Here is a 22,035-nt window from a genome sequence, read left to right as displayed (position 1 = left end):
AGGACTCCTCTGAGTGAGATCACTAACTGTAATAATCCCCTCTGCATAAGAGGCCTCCAATTTGCCTTTACTTAATAACCAGTTCTTCTTGCTAGATAGATTTTAAACAGAGAAGCAAAGTGACACAATCTGATTGGGCTAGGGAGAGCAAAGCTTGAGGCAGGGTTGACTAGTTAAGAGGCTACAGTAGTAATGTGTATCATAGGGAAAAGTGGCCTGGACCAAGGTGGTGGCAGTGAGGATAGAGAAATATAGGCAGATTCATGAGCACTCTCTTGAACAGGTAAAAGGTAGAACATGTAAAAGTTGGGGATTGATTAGATAAAAGGAATGCAGCCACAATGCTCATGTTTCTGGGCAGTTAATTGTATGGGGAACTCTGGAGGAGAAGCAGATCTGGCAGGAAAATGATGAAGGATTAAGCTTTGGGCACATTGTTTGAGGGCTGCCAAATGGACTCATTCAGTAGCTGATTGTTTTAGAAGTTCAGAGCTCAGGAGACACATGTGGGATGGAGACGTGGTTCAGCAGCACATGGATGATCTTGAAGCCTTGAGTGAATGAAGGTGGTTCTCTCAGGAAAAGATGTAGAAGCACTGAAACATGGAGCCCTGGGGAACATCAGTGTTGGGTATGGTGAGAGCAGAAGGTAGAAAACCACTGGCAATGAGTTGGACTATGAAACCCAAGGGAAATGTTACAAGCAACTAATAAGAAAGTCCAGATAGGACAAGTTAGGAAAAGACTAAAAAATATGTGATAACCTTTATCTAAGTAGTTAGTTATGTTGAGAGTGATGAAAATAGAATCCGGATTGCACTGGATTCTAGTGTGAATGGGAGTCAAAAATGCAGCAAGCACTGGAAGTATCTGTAAAGGTAAGGAAAGAAAGCAGATAGATGGAGGCAGGATAAAGGACTCAGAGAAGTTATCTATCTATTCCTCCCTCGTTCCCTCTATCTAGGCAGTAAAGCTAATCATGTTTAAAGGCTGACGGCAAAGGATCAGATGAGTGGGCAAGCAGGCAGTATTTTTACATTATTACTTTTAAAAATATTGAGAATTGCTTAGTGTTCCCACAGAGTAGTAGTATCTTAAACAAATGAACAAAACCTCAGATGTTATAAGAGCATCAGGATTTCAAACTTCTTAAAAGCATGCTAGTGATTCAGGTTTTTTTTTTTTAAGGGCCTTTTCCCTCTATGGCTTGCTCTTATTCAGAGCATTTTGTTTCAGTCGTAGTTTGGTAATGGCTTATTGATTTTTAAAATTGTTTAGATAAAAAATATTAACATAGTCTTATGAATTGGAACCTTTTGCTGATTGACTTATATTTATTACTCATTTTTTTTCCTTTTTGTCAAAGAATTAGGTCATTTTTCAATGCTGGCTGCTACATTCGTAGAAGCTAAATTTTTAGGGCAGTTATATTGGGAAATTAGATTTCCCCACCCCCATGCCATTTAAGTAGAAGCGAAGCACTAACAGCCTGCCCATCTTCTTTGAGTACACTTTGTCCTTCACAGCCCATGGACTGTCTATGCATTATAGCCCTGGGTAAGAATGACAAGGCAAGGCAAAATGGGATACCATACTAAAAATGTGGAGTCCTGGGAGACAGAAAGTTTTGATTGAAATAGACTTTTGAAGGGATCAGAAAGTTGAAGCTGGCAGTGGTTGATCTCAAGTAAGACAGGCTGACCCTGTAGTCAGGAAATGAAGTATTGGCTTATACCATTACTTCCCCTTTCTTTTCATTTTCCACTTTCATGATGTTTTTCTTCTTCCTGTTCCCTTCCTCTTCTCTACATCTTCCGTCCTCATGGAGCAGAAACACGATTCATCGTTTGAGACCAAGTCAGCAAATACTTACTGAGCATCTGCTCAGCTGGTGCTTTGCTGCAGGGTAAAGACATGAGCTTGAGAGAGGAGCAGGGAAGTAGAAAGGTAAAAAAATGAAATTCTGAGTGCCGTGATGGAAGCCTGTATTCTGTGTGGTTGACAGAGCAAAAGAGGGAGTGGAAAGCTCTCCCTGGGGGTTACTCAAGCAGAGCTTGGAAAAAGGAGCAGGTGTCTTTGTTGACTGCACAGGGGTGGTAAGGGCATACAAAACTCAGGAATAGGGGTTGGAAAGAAGTGGAGGTTTGAAAACAAGGGCACTATAAGGAGCTTCAAGAAGTTTGGTAAAGCCAGAGAGCAGGATTTGATTAGGACATTTGGTCAATAGACACAACTGAAGAGGTGTCAAGATTGTAGCAGGTCTCTGTGCCCTGTAAAGGAGTTTAGCTTCTGTTCTTCAGGTTACAGTCAGCCATTGGAGGCCCAGGGCTTTGTCATGATTGAATCAGTAGTGTGCAGAGATGACTTTAGCACACTGTGAGGGGTAGGTATTTTGGAAGGGTACAGCAGGGAGTAGGGAGTCCATCTATAATGGTCAGTTATATCTTAGTGACCTGAGCTGCATCAAGGACACATACTCAGAGCTTTATAGTCATGTGTAATGTATGGAGAAAATACCTCCAGAGAAGTTTCACTAGAACCTTTGTAGATGATGATTTTACCAAGTGTTGGCTATGTAATTTTGCCACAGAATTGTTGTGAGGATTAATTGAAAGTCTGTGTCAAGGATATTCTTTATTTTTATATTTTATGTATGGTGGACATCCAGCAGTTTAAGGCTGTTCTGATATTCCTGTTTAGGATAGGAATCCTAAAATTGTCCGTGGTGTCTTGTAGGTGCTTAGTAGGACTGTGAAATATTTTTAGACATATAAATAAGTAGTGATACTTTTTTCAGATTTAAGATTTAATTGTTCTAGAGTTGAGATATTCTAGTTCATCTTCAGTGGTGATACCTTTGAGAGGTTTTAGAAATCAGAGGTCCTCCCTGTCTCTTTTTCTCCTTCTTATTAGTTCATATTAACTGTCACATGGTAGTCAGTCAGTGTCAGCAATAGCTGTATCTCTTCTCCCTTTAACTTACATGGAAAATGCCTTGAGTTCTTCCTGTAAAGCTTTACATGTGCATGTAAATAAATGCTTTACATGACCAGTGTTCAGTAACTGTCTGTTGAATTGAAGTTGATTATATGAAAGTGATTTTTTGGGGGGGTATTTTGTTATAGCAGCCTGAATAGACTAAGACAAGTTACTGTCCTTTGTTCATAGACCTAGGGTGGACCTTGAGCTTATTTGGGGAATTCTGTAAGTTATTTGTATATGAAACATTAGATAGTTCTCTGTATGGTTTCATCTGCATTGGGCTATAAAAGATTTGAACATATGATTTAAACATTATTTTACAAAGAATAGGATCAATAACACAGAAGAGAGAACCATACAGAATATGTCACAGGTATCAACATGCAAATGAATAAGTTCACTTTATACCAGGTAATGACTAAATCAGGGAAGAAAAGAGAGTCTGCCCCTTGAAGTCGTTTTCTCTTAGTTGTGCTTTACAGAGTGTGAATGCAGTGTGGCTTTTGGTCTGAGGATTCAGTTCTGCTCAGGAAAATTTGCATGTCTTCCTGTGTAAGAGGCTGTGATTGAGAGGGGGTTTTTAACCTTTGATGATTTCTGACGCTTTTGAACTATAGCAATGGTTGGTTAACCGTGTGGATTTTATTAACAATCATTTATAGTTATGAACTAGATTTTGGGGGAAGTTTTTAGTTTATTAATCCTTTTGTAATAAATCTGCACAATCACCACTGTCACTGCAGAATCTTTACTCTTTTTTTTTTTTTTTCTGCCAGTACCGGCATTGGCCTTTGCAGTCCTCCTGACTTTTTTTTCATTCTGTTCTCACATACCTTTTGGTGCTTTGTTGAAGTCTTTTCCTTCTCATACAGGCTGTGCCTTGCAAGTCTATGGGTTCATTTTTCTTTGTATGATCCAAGGAATTGTAAATCATGCCAAAGGCAGTTGCCTTGCCACCACCAAAATGGGTTCTGAATCCAAATACAAAGTTGACATTTGGTGTGGTCTTGTACATTTTGGTTAGTTATCTCCCAATTTTTTTTGTCTTAGGTACTGTTGCCTTCCCAGGGTGAAGGATGTGAATGACCATTTGTTTTCACTGTAGTAATTGGTTGGTCCCAATAGTTACTGTGTTGTTCATGATGGCAGTTGTCCTCAGGCAGCCAGGGAGGAAAAAAGCTGGATCTTTTATAGAATGTGAAAATAGACTGTGAAACATTCTCTAAATCTGTTAGGAAAATAAATAAATCATCTAGCTATAATAGGAACAGCTGTACCTGGGAAATAGTATACTTGTAGAAAGGAGTTAAGGAAATATGCCAATAAGGGCTACCTGGGAGGAGAGGTATGATGGGATTGATTGAGATCCTAGAATGAGTAAACAGAGGGTCAGAGTTGGGGTAGAACATTTCACCTTACCTTTGCCCCTTCCTTCTGCAGATGAACATGCTTATGTTTTCTGTGAACAGATAGTTGGACTTCAGATTAAGGAACTTTAACTTTGATGTCGATTTTTCAGAAACGTGAATAAGGATATATAAATATCTCCATCCACATCTGACCCTTTGTGGGCAGGCATATACCCCTTACAGTTGTGCATGCATGTGTGTATGTATGGTATGGGGGAGGTGATCCTGTTGTCTGGGGTGTGTGTGTATATGTATGTATATATATCTGTATATAGATACACACACGCAGATATATACATAACCTACACACACAGTTATATATATATGTGTACACACACACACACACAATGTTCTTCCTTTTCTGGGCATATGTGGTGATCTAAACCAGGGATTAAAAACTGGTAAGAAGGGGCCATAAATATACATTGGGTGATTGTCATTTAGTTATGCTAAAGTTTTATCTTCTCAATTCACTTGGAATAATTTCATTAACAGTGCCTTAAGGAACAGGATATATGGTTGAATTTTCCTTTAGAGAATTGCCTAGTTACATCGGATCCAATTAAGTTTTGCATGTGTTATCAGTGTTAAATGCAACCAAGTGTGGTGTTAAGTAAAATTAGAAAAGCTATTTTAGTAAAAAGTAACTTAAACTTAATATATATTGAGTTAGTAAATGTGGCAAATGTAGGTCTTAAGAATAACATATTTTTAGTTAAAACATGAAATAATCATTTTACTTCATTTTTAATTTCCTTCCTTTTCCTTATTAAAGCTACCTAGAAAATGTAGTATTTGGGTAGCATATTATGAGATTATTGTTTTAAAATTAGTTAGTAGGTTCACAGTGAATAAGTTCAAGTATTTTACTTTCGAAAACATCAGGAACTAGAAATGAGTATTTCTCTTTTTCAAGGGTGAAAAATTATTTCTAAAATCAAGATTTTAGAAGTCATGTAATCATGAAATAAATAAAAGCTGCCTTTTTATGGCTGGAGATTTTTATGTTTAACATCTCTTGGAAAAGCACAATGTTCTTAAAAAGGTTTGGTAGAAATAATAATGTTGCTATAATAATTTTGTGTTCTTCTTGTCACTAAAAACATCTTAAAAGGTTAAAAAACTCCAACAACCCAGTTTTTCTTAAAAACAAAGGCCAACTAACCAGCCACAAAACAAAAAATATACAATCAAAAATAGCCCTGGATTGCTGGAGTGCTGATTATTGGGAGAGACGTTCTAGTCTCCGTGCCGTGACTGGCTGCATCCTTGGCCAAGCAGCTTACTTGTTGGGCCTTTGTTCCCTAATCTTTAAAATGAACTTGGAATGGTCAACTGGGCATTGAAATAAATGATTTATGAGTTTATTTTTCTTCTGTCCGATGTCCAAGGGACATGACTCTGTGATTGGTTGGTTTCTAATCTCGGTTTATCTAAGTGGAGTTTGGTGTTGAATGTTTTTACATAACTTTATTTAGGAATAGACATCCTTAGGGTACTAGCTGAACCGTCACAAAGCTAAAATATTTGTCTTTAAAATTTTAGGTATGCAATACCCCCGGAGCATGGGAAACGACTTGAAAGACTAGCTCAAGGTAAACTTGTTTTCTGTGTTTATCATCTAGATAAGTTCTTTGTTTTCAAGGTATTTTTACAGTGTAGAATGTCAATCTGTTAATTTTATTCTATTCAAGTTATTGGCTTTAAAACGTTTTTATAATTGAACAGTTGAAGTTTTTCACATTAATGTCTGCATATTTTTCCTTGTTGCATAATCTTCTTAGTTATTTTAGTTGACTGCTTAGTATTTCATCAAGTGATTGCATTTAACCTATTTTGATTATTTCCAATTTCTTTTTCATATAATGTATTTAACATCATTGTGTCAATAAATATTTTCTTCCTTTAACTCACATCCGTGAGATAAATTCCAAAAAGCAGTGATGCTGCATCTCAGGTGCAGGTGTTTTATGAATACTTTTCATGTTGCTATATCATTTCACCAAAGGGTGACTTCTGACATCCAGTTCTTATTTGGTCTCCTGGACCTGGGACTGTCCTTATGGAGATGCGAAAGTGAATGTCCCCAGGTTACTGGATGAGCATGAGATTGTATGTTTTAGACTGGCAAAATTAAATGTACTTTACTGGAACTCAAAAAAAATTTCTTTTATAGCTTTGTACGTTGTTATTTCTGAGAAGTCTCTTGATGGTTTCACTTGCTGCCTACTCGTGTCTGCAGAGAATATCTTCCTTTTTTTCTTTTCTATTTTAAAGATACACCAGGTTACTTTACTCTTACCTGCTTACACAAGGGAGAAGAATCAGGGGATGTAAAGTATAGCATAGAGAATATAGTCAGTAATATTGTGATAACTATATATGGTGCCAGGTGGGTACTAGACTTATCTAGGTAGGGGGTGGTCACTTTGTAAGTGATATAAATGTTAACCACTATGCTGTATACCTGAAACTAATATAAAATAATATTGAATGTCAACTGTAATTGAAAAATAAAAAAATAATAAAAGAAAGGAAAAAAAATCAGATTCACCCTCTGCCAACCTCATCATCTGTTTTGCTTGCTACCCTTACCAATGGAGAAGTAGGCTGTCATATTGGAAGGACACCATGACTATATCATACCAAGTATGGTCCTATATTGAATGGCCAAATTATAATAAATAGCAATATAATAAAAAAGGAAGAAGTTAACTGGTAGTGACTTATTTCCAGGGCAAAGTGAGATTTCATTGAGTGACAACTAAGAATAGGACATTTGGTCTTTATCTAGGATTGAATCTTCAGTGAGTATTTCCCTTTTAGTCAGGTACTAATCCAAGTTTCATTGGTATGTTAGGTTTGCCTTCTAGTAAGAAAGGAATTTTGTTTCTACTTTATATATGCTTTCTTTTAATAATGAAATGGCACACTGAGAAACACCATTCTTTGACTTGACAATTCTGAACAGAAATTGTTAATAACATCTAAAGATTACTTTCTTCCAAATTATAGAAGGGTATTAGAAGGAACGGTTACATACCACATTTGTAAGAAGCATCATTATAATTTTGGCAAGCTAATAACTAAGAAGACTTAGTGTTTTTATTATGTAATACATTATAGTAATACTAGCAGTATAATTGTAATCTTGAACCTTGTTAGGGACTATTTTCATGAATATTAAGGTAGATGAATCCTGGTTCTGGATAATAGATTAAAGCACAGCTTAGAAAATGATTATCAAAATCCTTAAATACATAGGCAGTGATTGAACTTTGTGCTAAATCTATATGCTGAACTCTTTCTCTATAATAATTATTCTACCATTTTCTATTCACCTCATCACTAGAGAACTTTTAAAATGGAACCAATATAAACTGTATAGATGGAGTCACGTGCTAAAATTTTAGGTAGAATCTGTGTGTAAACACTTTCATGTAATCTAATTGAAAATGACATTCCAGGAAAATGGGTGCCACTTGTTTAATCAGTAAGAGGTTAATAAACTTGGAAAATGAACAAGAACTTTAAACTCAACTGCATGTTTATTATTTTTGCAGCATTATTTGAGAAATGATATACGGAAAAGACCCTATAAAATAGTAGAAGATTCCTATCCACTGGCCAGATGTCAGCCAAATTAATTGAATTCTGCTAAATAATTAAAATGGTAAAATAACATAGTAAATGTGATGGAAGATTGTAGGATGTCTAGGTCAAGGCAGCACTTGATACATGAAATGAAAAGCAGCCTCGGATATTTTCCATTATCTTGTCTGCACATCATAATTATCGTACTTGCCTTTTATGCATGAATGCTTTCATCTTTAGTTTCTATTGAAATCTTGATTGACTGTGGCACCTACAAATATTTTATCTGAAACACATTAGGCTTGCATCTAATAAAGCCAGGAGTTTGATTTTGCCCTTCAGCTGCTTTCTCATTTATACAAGTTTTTTTTCAATATTACATAGACATAAATGTAATAAAAAATCTCAAGTGAATTGTTGCAATTTTTATACTTGTTATGTTCACCTATAATGCCATTGCATTCTTTCTAATTTTTGGTTTGATACAATTGAATGGAAAGTATAAAGGAGAATAGAGGTATAATGTTAAATCATGAATGACAGTTTTGAAGATTTTCAGAATGCCTAAATCTCATCTGTTTTAGAAATAAGACAATATCTTTGATGTTCTATTAAGTTAAGCAAAATATGGATTAATGACAGTTGGGAATGGCTAAAAACTTTTGTGAAGGACTGTATTACATTGGTTTCTTATTATGAATAAAATGCCTATATTTAAAAAAAATTAAAGATGATTTATTTTGGTCAAAATTTTGGTTTCTGGAAAAAGAATATGTGAATTAGGATTTTGTGCATCTGATTTGGAAAGTATGAATGATCAGCAGGAATCTTGTTTCAAATGTCAGTGTGGTAGAGGTGAATAAATTGATTCTTTTAGATCTTTACATTTACTTGTAACAAGTGTTTTAGTTTAGACTTATTAAAAAAGCAACACTCAGCAAAAAGGAACAGAAAAATCATTATTACAAAGGATTAATTAGTTAATGGTTTTGTAAAGTTATTTTTAGTGTGTGTGCGTATGTGTTTAAATGGCTAATAATCTTGAGTTTAAGCCTGTGGAGCAGAGTAGTAGCCTGATATGCAGGGATTGCGCTTCCAGGAGGTGGACCAGGGTCTGTGGTGGGATACAGGTAGTCTGTGGACTCTCTGAAATCATATTCAAAATTGGGCATATATGTGTATTCCTGGGGTGCTATCATCAAATTCCTTAAGAGAGTTTGGTCTAAAAGAGATTACGAACCAATGCTGTCAAGAGACTAGAAGAGCAGCAAGAAATATCATTTTAAGTTTTTGAACAGATTTTAAATTGACCTATTCTCATACCTCTGTCTTGAAATTAGGAAAATGTACTTTTACAAGGTCTCAAAATGGCAAGTACATTATTCTCTTAAGCATTCATTTAGCCGATGGTCTGAAAATATTATGTTAAAATGTCTGGTTTTGAAAGCATAATAAATATCCCTCATTATAAACAATCAATTTTAAGAGGCCCCTTAAGCCATAAAATATGAAGAAGTTCAGTGATATATCCATTGCATTTATGCCTAACTCATGCTTCAGGCATGGAGATCAATACGTGGTGTGTTGGACTATGTTTCTTTTCATCTTACTATCAGCTAAGTTGCATGAAGAATAAGTGAAACAATCCTTAAATTTAATTTTCTCATAATTTGGTGTTAGATATCAATGTCTGTTTTTAAAATTTTGACTATTTTATAGCCAGCCATGTTCCTAAATCCTGGTAGGATTTTAGACATTGGGCAATAATAAAAAATTAAAAATATTGCAAAGAAACCCGAAACACCAATTTGAAAAGATATTCTCCCCTGTGTTCATTGCAGTAGTGTTTACAATAGTCAAGGTATGGAAACAGCCTAAATGTCTATCAACAGATGAATGGATAAAGAAGATGTGGTACATATATACAGTGGAATATTACTCAGCCATAAACAGAATGAAATCTTGTCATTTGCAACAATGTGGATAGACCTAGAGGATATTATGCTAAGTGAAATAAGTCAGAGAAAGACAAATACCATATGATTTCACTTATATGTGGAATCTAAAAATCAAGATAAACGAACATTCAAAACAGAAACAAACTCATAGATAGAGAGAATAAATTGATGGTTACCAGGTGGGAGGGTGATTGAGGGGATGGGTGAAAAATGTGATGGGATCAAGAAGTACAAATTGGCAGTTATAAAAATAGTCACAAGGATTGTGAAAAATAGTACAGCATAGGGAATATAGTCAATAAAACTTAAAAATAGAACTAGCAGTTCTATGATCTAGTAGTTCTACTTCTGAATCTATATCTGAAGAAAATGAAATCACTGTCTTCGAGAAATATCTGCACCCCTGCGTTCATTGAAACATTATTTAAAATAGCCAAGACATAGAAACAACCTATCTGTCCACTGACATGTGAATTGATAAAACAAATGTGTTATATAGATACAATTGGATATTATTCAGCCATGAGGAAGAAGAAAATCTTGCCATTTCTTTCAACATGGATGAGCTTGAGGGCATTATGCTAAGTGAAATAGGCCAGAGAAAGATAAATACTCTTATGATCTCACTTACATGTGGAATCTAAAAAAACTGAACTTATAGATACAGATACTAGATTGGTGGTTGCCAGAGGCAGAGGATGGGGAAAGTTGGTGAAGGTGGTCAGAAAGTACAAACTTCCAGTTAGAAGATATGTAAATTATGAGGATGTACTACTATACAGTATAGTGACTATAGTTAACAATACTGTATTGAAAGTTGCTAAGCGAGTAAATTTTAAAACTTCTCACTACATACAAAAAATACTGTAACTGTGAGGTTATGGATATTATTTAAACATTATTGTGGTAATCATTTCATAATGTATACATATCCCAAATCATTACATTGCATACCTTAAACTTATATATGCTATATGTCAATTATATCTCAATAAAGCTGGAAAAAAAAGAACCCAGTGAAGACTAGTCAAAGCTATATGAGTATTGGAATTGTGTTTGGAATCTATGTATCATTAAAATATGATAACCTTTAGAGAGGACTTCTTTCAAAGAAATTATTCAAAACTTAACTTCAAAGTAAGTATTAGAATAGAAAAAAAAATGATTCGGAAAGGCATATTTTAAAGAACTTGCAAAAATTTTTAACATATACTATGCTTTCTCTTTATTTCATGACTTTCGAAAAATTCTGATAGTCTTGAGTTTTTAGTTTAATGTTATCTTTTCCATTAGAGCTATTTGGGTTATTTTTCATGCAAGTGACTCCAAAGTTGTTTTCTCATTTATTATGAAAGATATTAACATTTTTTTAGCTGGCATAGTTCTGAGTTTTTAAAAATATTATTTTCTATCTAATAATCTTATATGTTGAATAAAATACTTTTCCTAGACTGTGGAGTGAGGGTGAGTATGAACTATGTACTTCTGCAGGCATTTTGAAGTAAAATTCGTTTTGAGACTCATGCTTTGTAGATAATTTGTGCTGCTTATAAGGTGTTTTCCAGGGCAATATAAAATATAATTCCGATAGCATATTGTAAATATAAAGTCTGAACCAATGTGAAGTTCTTAATATACTGCAAATTACCTTCCTTCAGTGGTTTTCCAATTTAAATTAACTTAGGACCACTCACCACATTGTTCAAGTCTTGATTACAAATCCATATCAAAAGAAAATTAAATAGATTCCTCTTTCTTCATTGATTTTAATTTAAAACGTAATTCATTTACTGCTGCGCAGAGTTACAAATTTGAAAAGTTTGATAGATCCATTTAAATTGTATTATTAAAATGTTTCTGTGGGTTTTGTGCTAAGGGACCTCCCTGTTGTTGATGTAGGACTTAGGACATCATATTGTGTAGATACGGTTGTTAACGTTAGTGTGGTACTTTCTCTCCATCCACTGAAGTCTGCATTCTTTCAAAGGGTTGCTTATTTGGCATAATGTTTTATTCTCTGTTTATGTATTATGAATGGTAACCATAAACAGAGGCCTGCATCAGACGACCATATGGGGCAAAATTATTCCTTTTATTCTATTCCCATTGGTATTGCAGAGAATGATAGTATTTCTGGTTTTTCTGTTGTCGTGTACTTTTTCTATTTCTATTTTTTTTTTTTTTAAATCCAGGTGCAGATGCTTCAGCAGAATGTACTACTTTTTGCAGGTGGTTCTTTATACCCTCATGGCTCTTTTCTGGCTGTTTGATTTATTTTCTTCTGATGATTGGTGGCATCAATAAAGGCTTATTAACTTTAAAAATATCCCTGTAAACCTCCACTATTCTATGAGAATAAAATGGCACATGATTAGTTAATGCTGGTAATTCTTTTTTCAAATTGGTCACATTCTTGAGCTGTTTGCATATAGTGAGCCATAGAGTCAGATAAGTACCATTTTCAGTGGTTTTATCTTCATTTTAGCAGTAGAGAAGTTAAATATCGTCTGTGTTTCTCACTTCACTCATATGTATCACACATATTTTTCTGGTGAGTTCTGTTTTCCTTCTGGATTCTATCTCTGATTATTCTGTCTTTTCTGTGTTTCTTTTTTCTTCTTGCTTGCCCACTCTCCTCAGCGTGGTAGTTTTTCCCCTTGAGTGAGGAAAGCAAAGGACAAGGCATCAAGCACGTTTGTTTTTCTTTAGCTTGCATAACTGAGTTAATGAGAGTCTGTCTCAGACAGAACTGCAGGCTTGAAGTCAGCAATAGAGAAAAACAAACTATATTTTGTTTTGTAATATACTGTAGAAAAAAAGTTTGGTGCATGTTTAGCTCCCTCATTTAAAGGTCTCCTCAAAACACTGCTTTCATATAGGCAGGTGAGGCAGGCAGATTTCTGAGTATTTGACTGGTGCTGGCCGGGAAGTTGTTCAGGAAATTAATAGCAGTTAAACTTTTTAAAACTGATCAGAAAGAAACAAAGAAGGGTGGGAAACTGTTATGTGTCTACTGTATGCCAGGCATTGGGACAAATGCTTCCGAAATGATCACTTCTAGAAGTCTAAACTGAGAGATTCCTCCGTTGAACGTATATTTACTTCTCCTAACCTCCCTTAATATTTTGTTAATGTATAAACTGTTAGACAGTTTGAATTCAAATTTGTTACAAATGGAACATTTTTAAGGTTTATTTTATATGTTATGAAAACAACTCTTGGTAGATCTTTTTATAAGAAAAGGTTAACTTCTGGTGATATAAATATGTATCTTAATTTTTAATAACTCTGACTCTAATTTTTAGTATGAGGGTTTTTTGATGGTAGAATTTCCTGTCTTTGCATAAAACTGTCATTTTGGAAGAATAGTAGCACATAAGCTTAAAAAACTACCTGGAATTTTATCTTAATTGACTCGTTACTGCTTATATTTATTATTTCCATTTAGGTTTTTTCCCAAGCAGTTCTCAAGGATGTGATGCATTTCTTCGCCACAAGATGACACTGATATCTCCCTCAGTGTTGAAGAAGTACGGTATTCCCTTTGATAAGGTATGTTAGTATTACTCTTTAACAAATTCATTTTGAGTGCGTTATATTTGTATTTAAGACAGATTTAACATAAGCTAGTATGTCTGACTCAGGTAGGATTTTTAGGATGTGGGGAGGAAAATTCTGATTTATGTTTTGTAACATAACAATTATTTATCTAAATACTAATTCGAAGCTACTTTTATTTCAGGATACATTTACTAGAGATTTCATGCTGTTATAGATTACTTAAACTACTGAAAATAAAATACAGCACATTTGACAAACTAAGTTGTAGCACTTCTACATTGAAGTCTTTTATATGAGCAACATAATTTATGTATATGTGATCTATTTTTTAAAAAGAATTCAGAGCATTTATTATTAGCAGTTTGATTGGTTAGCATCAGTGTTTATGGTATCAGTATGTTGCTTCTAGATACATTTAGACACAATACATAAAATTGAGATTTCATTATGGATAGACTTGCCTGATAATTTAATAATCAGATCAGTTGCTTCTTTGGATTATTTCTAAACATTAAGTTCTGTGAGACTGTACATGCTAGAGCCCTCTTTCTTTACATCCATAGGTAGTTACTGGGTCAAAGTTATGACAGGGCATGAGCATTTTTTTTTGTGAGGAAGCTGAAATGAAAAATGTTTTTGACCAGGTAAATAAAAGCTCTCTCTCAGTTGGAGAAGGGTTAAGTCCTTAGCTACTTGCAGAAACATTAAAAAATAGCTCTACTGTTTTCTTCATTTTTTGTTTCACTTTCTTCCCATAATTCTTGCTGTTTTTTACCTTAGAAGCTTTTCATTTGTGGCTAAATCTTTACCTCTTCTTAATCTCAGGCCCTTAAGTTCCCCCTTCCCCTCCCGCCAACCCTTGGCTTTGTTCAAAGTAGATTTTTTAGAAGGACCAAGAATCATTCTCCAACTTGTTGTGATGCCTGCTTACTCACAAACTGTCTGTGTGGCAGTCATCACAAGGCATGCTTGTCTTGTGTGGTGAGGATGCTCTCATCTCTGGTTTACTGACGTACTTTTACAAACCATGACGAAAAGCATGCCTCCAAGATGTGCACTGTGGGGAATGTCCATGGGTGTGGAGAGGAGCTGGTGTTGGGCTATAGCAGTGCTGCAGGCACAGATGTAAGAGGCTGTGTCTCCACCCCCGGGGGAGTTCTTGGCTACTGTGGGGCTTTGTCATACTTGCAGACACCTCTAGGCACTGGTTTTTCAGTCTTAGAAACATCATCAATGAGTGTTTCTTTTAGGTAGTTAGCATAAGCTTCATTGGGCACTTTTATTTCAGTTGGAATATTAGAGTTCCCCAAGACAGAAAAACCTCTGTGACTTTAGGGCTGGTGATTGATACTGATCAAGCTGTTCTTTGGAGAGGGGGTTATATGAGGTAGCAGGACTGAGGGGTTGGTTCATTTATCTAGGACGGAGGCCTTTTGGGTCATGTATGTCCTTTCCAGTCTTTGGGGACTAGGAGGTAGGTGCCTTGCACCCCTCTCTGGGCTGTGGCTCCCCAAGTGCTATTTGGTATATCACTAGATGTACTAGGCCTTTGTCTGATCTTTTAAGCATGGGACATTTTGTGGCTTCTATGAGAAGCAGCAGGATGAGTGTTCATCCTCAGATGGTGAGGCACTAGTGACTAGAGGGCTGATCGATAGTTGTAATTTTTCCCATGAAATGCTGCTAATTCCCCTTCCACTTTGATGAAGGGTGTGTACTGGATGACTGTGCTCCTGAAGGAACTTATTCTTTGATCATGATAATGTAACATGAGACAGATTAGCATAGGCTTCGGAAGTAAAGTTCTCAAGTTCATTCCTGATTCTGTCACCTGGGCAAATTACATAATTTTTCTAAGCCTCAGTTTCTTCATCTGGAAACTGGGGATAATAATAGTACCTACTTAATAGGGCTATTACGAAGATGAAAAGAGATAATCTATGTGAAAGGCTTTGCATAGTATATGTTATATAATAATAATGTAGTTTTCCTCCTCAATTCAACCCTCTTTCTTTAGGCAATCATTTCACAGATGGAGTAACATTTTTTTCCTTCTCCTTTCAATGTATTTGTACTTATTCATACATATATATGAAAAAGTAGGTTTAAAAAAATAGCTAATATCTGCTTTTAAATTATGTGTACTACCCATTCCAACTTCTTTCACTATATGGAACTGTGATGATTGTTTAGTCTTATAATAAAAAGGATTCATTTTTTTCGTCCTTGTACTTTTTAAAAATTATCAGTTTGTTATATAGCGGCAATAAATTGGCCTCATATTTTGGCTAACTGGGACTGACCTGTTTCTAGACGTTTTACAGAGACATAAAATTTAGAGTCCCATTCAATGAGAGCAGGCGCTCTTCTTCAACATGCAAGGGCAGGGTTTTCTAGGTAGAGCAGAGGAAGATTGCAGGTAAGATTCAGTGGAGCAGTGACAGTAGTTTCTTTTTCCTAGTGACGGCAGTCCTACCCTTTTGCCCTACCTTTGTAGGACTAAAAACAGTTGAGCAGGGTGAGTTTTCTTTTATCACACAGTACAAGGAAGTGCCTAGTTTCTAAACACAGTTACAATATATGAGATTCAGTGAGACCAGGAAAGAAGAGAATCAGGCTGCGTTCACGTGGCTCAGAATGGTGGATTTGGAACCATATTGAACTGATAAGCTTTCTCTGCCTGCCAGGTGACAGCTGAGTTGCTGCTCATTGCAATAGGACACCTGCTGGGGTGCTATGGGGAGAGGGAGTGATGAACTAAATTTCAGAATTGTTGGGAAAGAAAATACTCCCCCGCACAACCTTTTAGCATTTCTAAAATGGCAATGGAATTGCACTGTGTGCACCTGTATTTATACAGTGTGTCTCCTGTATGTTTATTACATACATGTACGGACCCACATATTCATTTAGCAACATTTTAAGACTGAAATGATCATGGTGACTGAATCAATCAGTGAATAATATACTAATAGAGAGTAGGCAAATTAAAAAAAAACTGAAAAATTTTGTTTCAATACTTTTCTATGACTTATTGTGAATTTTTGTGTCCTTTGCTGACTATAAAAAATAAATATTTTATATCTTAAAAATAAGAATGGAATACATACATTTCTTTCATCTTTGCTTTAGGTTCCTAACTGATTTAGCCATTATTTTAATTATATTTTAAAATTCACTCACACATACATGCATACATACGTACCTATACATATTTATATGAATAATTTTTTTAATAGAAGTTTTTGCTGTTAAGTGGAATACAGTTAATTGAATGTTTTCTAAGTGTTATGAAAGAATAATTTGGTGATTACTACAAACTTTTTGGCAAAAATAATTCATAATAAAATCTGTTTCATATGCATTATCAGTTTTTGTAGCTCTGACTTGAAAAAATGTCAGTTATGATATGTCCTATTATATAACTCAAATAATGCAAACTTTAAAAGTATTAAAATATACATATTGATTGCTAATAGGAACAAATTTAATTGAAAAATTTGAAGACATTTTCATATAAAATGACGTCTTTGATTATAGATTAAATGATTGAACTGCATTGCCAGAAAGTCACACTCTGTTTAGAAAAGTCTTTAAAAAGTTTCCTGAAAAACTATTAAGAGATTAAGTAAAAGATCTGGGGGGACTTCTTTTATATTGGTATAGCTCAGATATCATGGCGTTTTTTAAAAATAGAAAATATATTTTAATATTATTCACAATTTGGGAAGTCTTATAATTGGAAAATATTATATATTTTCTACCCTGCAGATCACCCAGGAGGCTGGAGAATTTATGATTACTTTCCCATATGGCTATCATGCTGGTTTTAATCATGGTTTCAACTGTGCAGAATCTACAAATTTTGCTACTGTCAGATGGATCGACTATGGGAAAGTTGCTAAATTGGTAAGTTATATCTATGCCTCAGAATTAAAGCATAGATTAAATGTGTATTCTGGTTGATATAGTGGGAAAGCTAAGATCACATATAGCATTTATTTTTTTCCTCATTGACGTTGTGTACCTCTCACTACGATAATTTATTTCAGACTAGATATATTTATTTTACATAGGCTATTTGTATTTACATTTGTCTGTTCTGAAATTAATGTGTAACAGTTTACCTTGAGAGGTAATTTTATGCAACTAATGTTTGCTTTCTCTAAGGCCACCAATTGTTTTTTTTTGCAAGAGTTTCCTGTGGCTCCCCGTGGCTTCATGATTGAACTCTCTCCATGTTAGAGTTCAGTCTATGGCTGAGCAAACAGCTATTTTACAGAAGAAAATGTCTGGTAAAATTGTAAGAACAAGAGGTTGAGGGAGGATGTTAAGAATAATGATTAAAACTGCCCTTAATGCAGAAGTGAATTTCTTGAAAGTAATAATGTAGAACAAGAAATATATCTTTATATTAAATTTGGTATAAAATTTTGCATCTCCTGCCCAGTATATTTAATTTAGTTTCAAATACTCTGTATTTTCATCCACAAGAAACAACTTCTATTAAATTTAATTAATTTCTCCTTGCTGCATTAAACAGAAGACACTGTCAAAGTGATGGTTGGCTTCTATTAGGTTACTTCCTTTCCTGTGGTTTTTAAGGCGAAGGTGCAGACTGGCAGAGGGCAGCTTCTTAATGAAACTGTGTTTTACAGACTATGTAAAGTTGACATAGACTTATTGGAAAATGATATGTGTCCCTTATGTGGCCTCATCTTGGCACTGCATGGTACAGGCAAGTATTATTCATTCTACATTGGTAAAACTTGTATGCAAAACCATTGGGTAAACTTAGATAGAAATATATTCAGAAAGACAATTCTAGGTTTAATTTATATGTGTTTTTAGAAAATTGCATAATATATTACAAATATAGCCCTTTGGCAGCCTAGGAAGCATTTGAAAGAACCTGTGGCATAAAAGAAAGCTCCTGCTATTAGAAGACTTTCTGTTCTGAGTAATTTCTATTTATGAGGGGTAATTTAGAAAGGAACAGAAGTAAACTACTTCTTTCCATTATGCCTCCTTCTTATATATAATATAGTAAAGCTAATAAAAAAAAAAATAGAAAACTCGGTGCGTTATGTACTTTGGCCTGCTGCTGCAGTGCTTTTGCAGAAATGTAATCCTAGTATCTTCGTTGAAACAGTGTCAAAGCCCCGAGGCTGTCACAAGGTATGTTATTTTATGGTTTGCATCTTTAGTCAGTGATATAGTCAGCTATCACAGCTGTTCAGAGTCACCAGAAAAATTAGTTGGTGTTTGTTTACTATATGTTTCAGATCTAGTTTAAGGTATTGGCCAAAATAGTTTCTCCTCAAGGCCAAAATGTCCTGGCTGTGTTCCCACATTTTTGTGTGGATGTAGAGTGGAGTGGAGTACAACCAAGTCAGAGAGCTCGATAGTGGTCTGCTCTGAAATCTCAGCTGTCAGAGCCTAGGAATCTGGGATCGTTAAGAAGTAGTGCACTGTGATGGAGGAGGCAGGGATCTGAGGCCCAACTTTTCTTCTTCTAGCTAGCCATATAACATTAAGAAAGTCATTTATTCTTTTTGTTTCTTCCTATATGAAGTAGAAATACCTCCCTACCCCATAGATTTGTTGTGAGTGGTAAAAACTTAGGTATGTTGATTTATATCATTCAGTTCAGTAAAGGGATATGACTACCTTGGCTTTGGTTACTAGGTACAAAATGTTCAATGGCTATAATGCAGTTTGGCCAGTTATTAAAATTGTTATAATTGCATGTGTTTGAAACATTTTAAGGTGTTGTCTCCATCCTTCTCTTTGGGTGAGGTGGTGCTACTCTGAGAATGTGTTAATTTGCTATTGCTACTGTAGCAAATTACCATAAAATTAGTAGTTTAAAACAGTACCCATTTGCTCTCTCATAGTTATGTAGGTTAGAGACCTGATATTGGTCTCACCAAGCAAAACTCAAGGTGCTTATGGGGCTGCATTCCTTACTGGAGACCTTAGAGAAGAATCTATTTCCTTGTTCAGGTTGTTGGCTCATTTCAGTTCTTTGCAGTTGTATGACCTTTTCTTGCTGCCCGTGATCCAGGTCTTTGCTCCTAAAGGCCTCTCTCAGGTTCTTTCTTGCACATGGTCCCCTACATTTCAAGGCAAGCAATCCGTAGGATCCCTTTTGTAAGATAACATATTCATAGAATACAAGGATTCGGTCATGGATATCTTTGTTGTTAGGGATGAGATAGGTAGGGGCAGCTTTCTGCCTTGCAGAGTTCTAGTTAATAACTGACATGGTGATATATTAGAAATTTACTTTGAGTCAAGTAACTAATTTTCGTTATTCTGATTAAAAACAGGAAACTAAACTTAGATGCAATTTTGAACTTTTCACTAAAGCACTCTTATGCTTTCTTAAATTATATTTCTCAATTTTAATATTTTCTTGGCTAGTCTCAGTTAATAAGTTCTCTTACATTATAGTGTGCTGTGATAGCATTTTTTAAGATAGATTTTTGTGTCTTTTATCATTTATTTGACACATTTTTATTGATTTCCAGGGTCCTTTCTTAGACAGTTTTATGAATTTACTATATTGCGTGTGCGCGCGCGCGTGTGTGTGTTTGTGTGTATGGACATGTGTAGTTTGTTTTTTTTTTTAAAAAAACATAGTTTTTAATCTTAGGAAAATTTATGAGCTAGGTAATTAGTTTTAGCGTATGCTGGGGACAAATGTAATGTATGGTGGATATGAATTGCACTTAAAGGACTTTTAACTTTGAAGATGACCAAATTTGTTACTTTGTCTTAATTCTTTGCCTTCTTCAATTTATTCTAAATAATAACTATTAAAAAATAGTTATTTGTCATAAGTGATGATGAGTTATACATTTGAGAAGGAATAATTTAAAAAATAATGGTATACTTTTTCATAATTAAAGCACTGGGGAATGACATCTGCTTTCCTTGTCACATGTTGATTTGAGTATATAAAAACATCTGATAAAGTATTTGTTTGTAGTGCAGCATTAATTAATGTGGTACAGAGTGTGGGATCTCTACTAATATATTTCATATATTACAAACCAATATTTCTGATTTCATGACTTCGAAAGAGCTGTTACAGAGGCTGTTTTTTAATTTAAAAAAAAAACAAAAACAAAAACACTAAGCTTTGAAAAGATAACCTCCAGCTTTACTGATATATTGACGATCTCTGTTCAACAGCCAGCAGGCTTTGGTTAATACGACCTTTTCAGCCCATTCAAGCAGCTGCTGTTGAACAAAGCTCCGTTTATTTAGAGAGTGCTTGTCTGATGTATGCCAGGCACCATGCATGTTTCTATGAATTCATCACTTGGAGGGTAACCTGTTTGATGAGAGCACACAAGTGAAAGTAGAGTTGGCCCTGGTAAGGGATCAAGAAATGCTTCCTTTGTCGTTAGCTGCTTGACTTCCCGGTGGCGTCTCTGGAGAAGGATAAGAGAGATTTCTGTGGGTTTATTTTGAATGTATTACTGACCTGTTAGTATGCAGTATTTGTTCAAGAAACCTTCCCTTTGTCTAAGATGTGATTAACATTGACTGGAACTCTCATTTCATTGTTTGTGCTAAGCCCAAGTAGTCGTCTTCCAAATTTCAGCAAATTCCTAGATGTTTTATATTTTTATACTCTCAACTAAATAACAACAACAACAACAACGTGAATATTCTACTGCCTGTCTGTATATTCTGGTTTTTAGCACTTAATTCTGATAGCTCCCTTCCCTTTTTAAAATCACATCTACCCAACCTGCCTCATATCTCACGGAAGACTTTTTTTTTTGGTGCATAGATTGTGAACTAGAACTTCAGAAAATAGGCAGAAGTAGGCACAAGGGGACATTGACATCATAGCCTTGATAACAACTTCATTTTGAATATCCCTGTCTTTGAAAATCTCTGCTAATGTCCCAGGCCCTTTCTATTCTTGTTTCTCTCCTTCTCTTCTCCTCATTGAGGATCATACAGCTCTCATTTGCCTTTACCTGTGAAATATAGGATAGCCAAATTCTGCATGATGTTCCAGAACAGAAGGGCCTTGCCTTAGGAGGATACTCCTACCTAAGAAGGCAGTTATATAATTTTACCCCATTTCATTAATCAAAGGTAAAGTTTTCACTGAAAAAAAAGGGGAAAGTTCCAGGTAGCCAAATGCCCATTTGCCTGCCTACCGACTTAGGCAGAGTTCAGCTTCAGCGAGTGCTCAGTGAGTTGCACCTCTGCAACAGGAATTACGCTGCATGTGTGTACATAGAAGAAAGACATGTATTTTTGTCTTCAAAGAGCTTTTATAAACAGCAGAAAGTTTTTAATAAACCGCCGTTTGTAAAGTTGTGGTACATACTATCCAGTTCTTTATTTTAGGCATTCTTATCGCTTTGAACATCAGAGTAATCTAGAGTGAAATGCTATATATATATTTTCTAGTAGAGATTTAAAAATATGTAACATAGCTAACAATTGAAATAAGATAGTGGTGCATATTTGAGATGGATGTTTTCTGTTGGTGAAGCATT

The 22,035-nt window shown here is 35.0% G+C and overlaps 1 protein-coding gene across 11 annotated transcripts in view; it reads left to right on the top strand.

Annotated features, from left to right (window-relative positions):
- KDM4C (lysine demethylase 4C) overlaps positions 1-22,035 on the top strand; it is a 363,396-nt gene that overhangs the window by 110,893 nt on the left and 230,468 nt on the right. For all 11 annotated transcript variants that reach the window (XM_039879670.1, XM_039879403.1, XM_039879513.1 and 8 more), the window contains 3 exons: positions 5,937-5,986; positions 13,392-13,495; positions 17,276-17,413. In XM_039879670.1, coding sequence (XP_039735604.1) covers positions 5,937-5,986; positions 13,392-13,495; positions 17,276-17,413 — 292 coding nt within the window. The remainder of the gene's footprint in view (positions 1-5,936; positions 5,987-13,391; positions 13,496-17,275; positions 17,414-22,035) is intronic.

This window comes from Pteropus medius, unplaced genomic scaffold (genome assembly GCF_902729225.1).
Source record: "Pteropus medius unplaced genomic scaffold, Ma_sr-lr_union100, whole genome shotgun sequence".
NCBI lineage: Eukaryota > Metazoa > Chordata > Mammalia > Chiroptera > Pteropodidae > Pteropus > Pteropus medius.
This window is presented reverse-complemented; position numbering and strand designations above follow the sequence as displayed.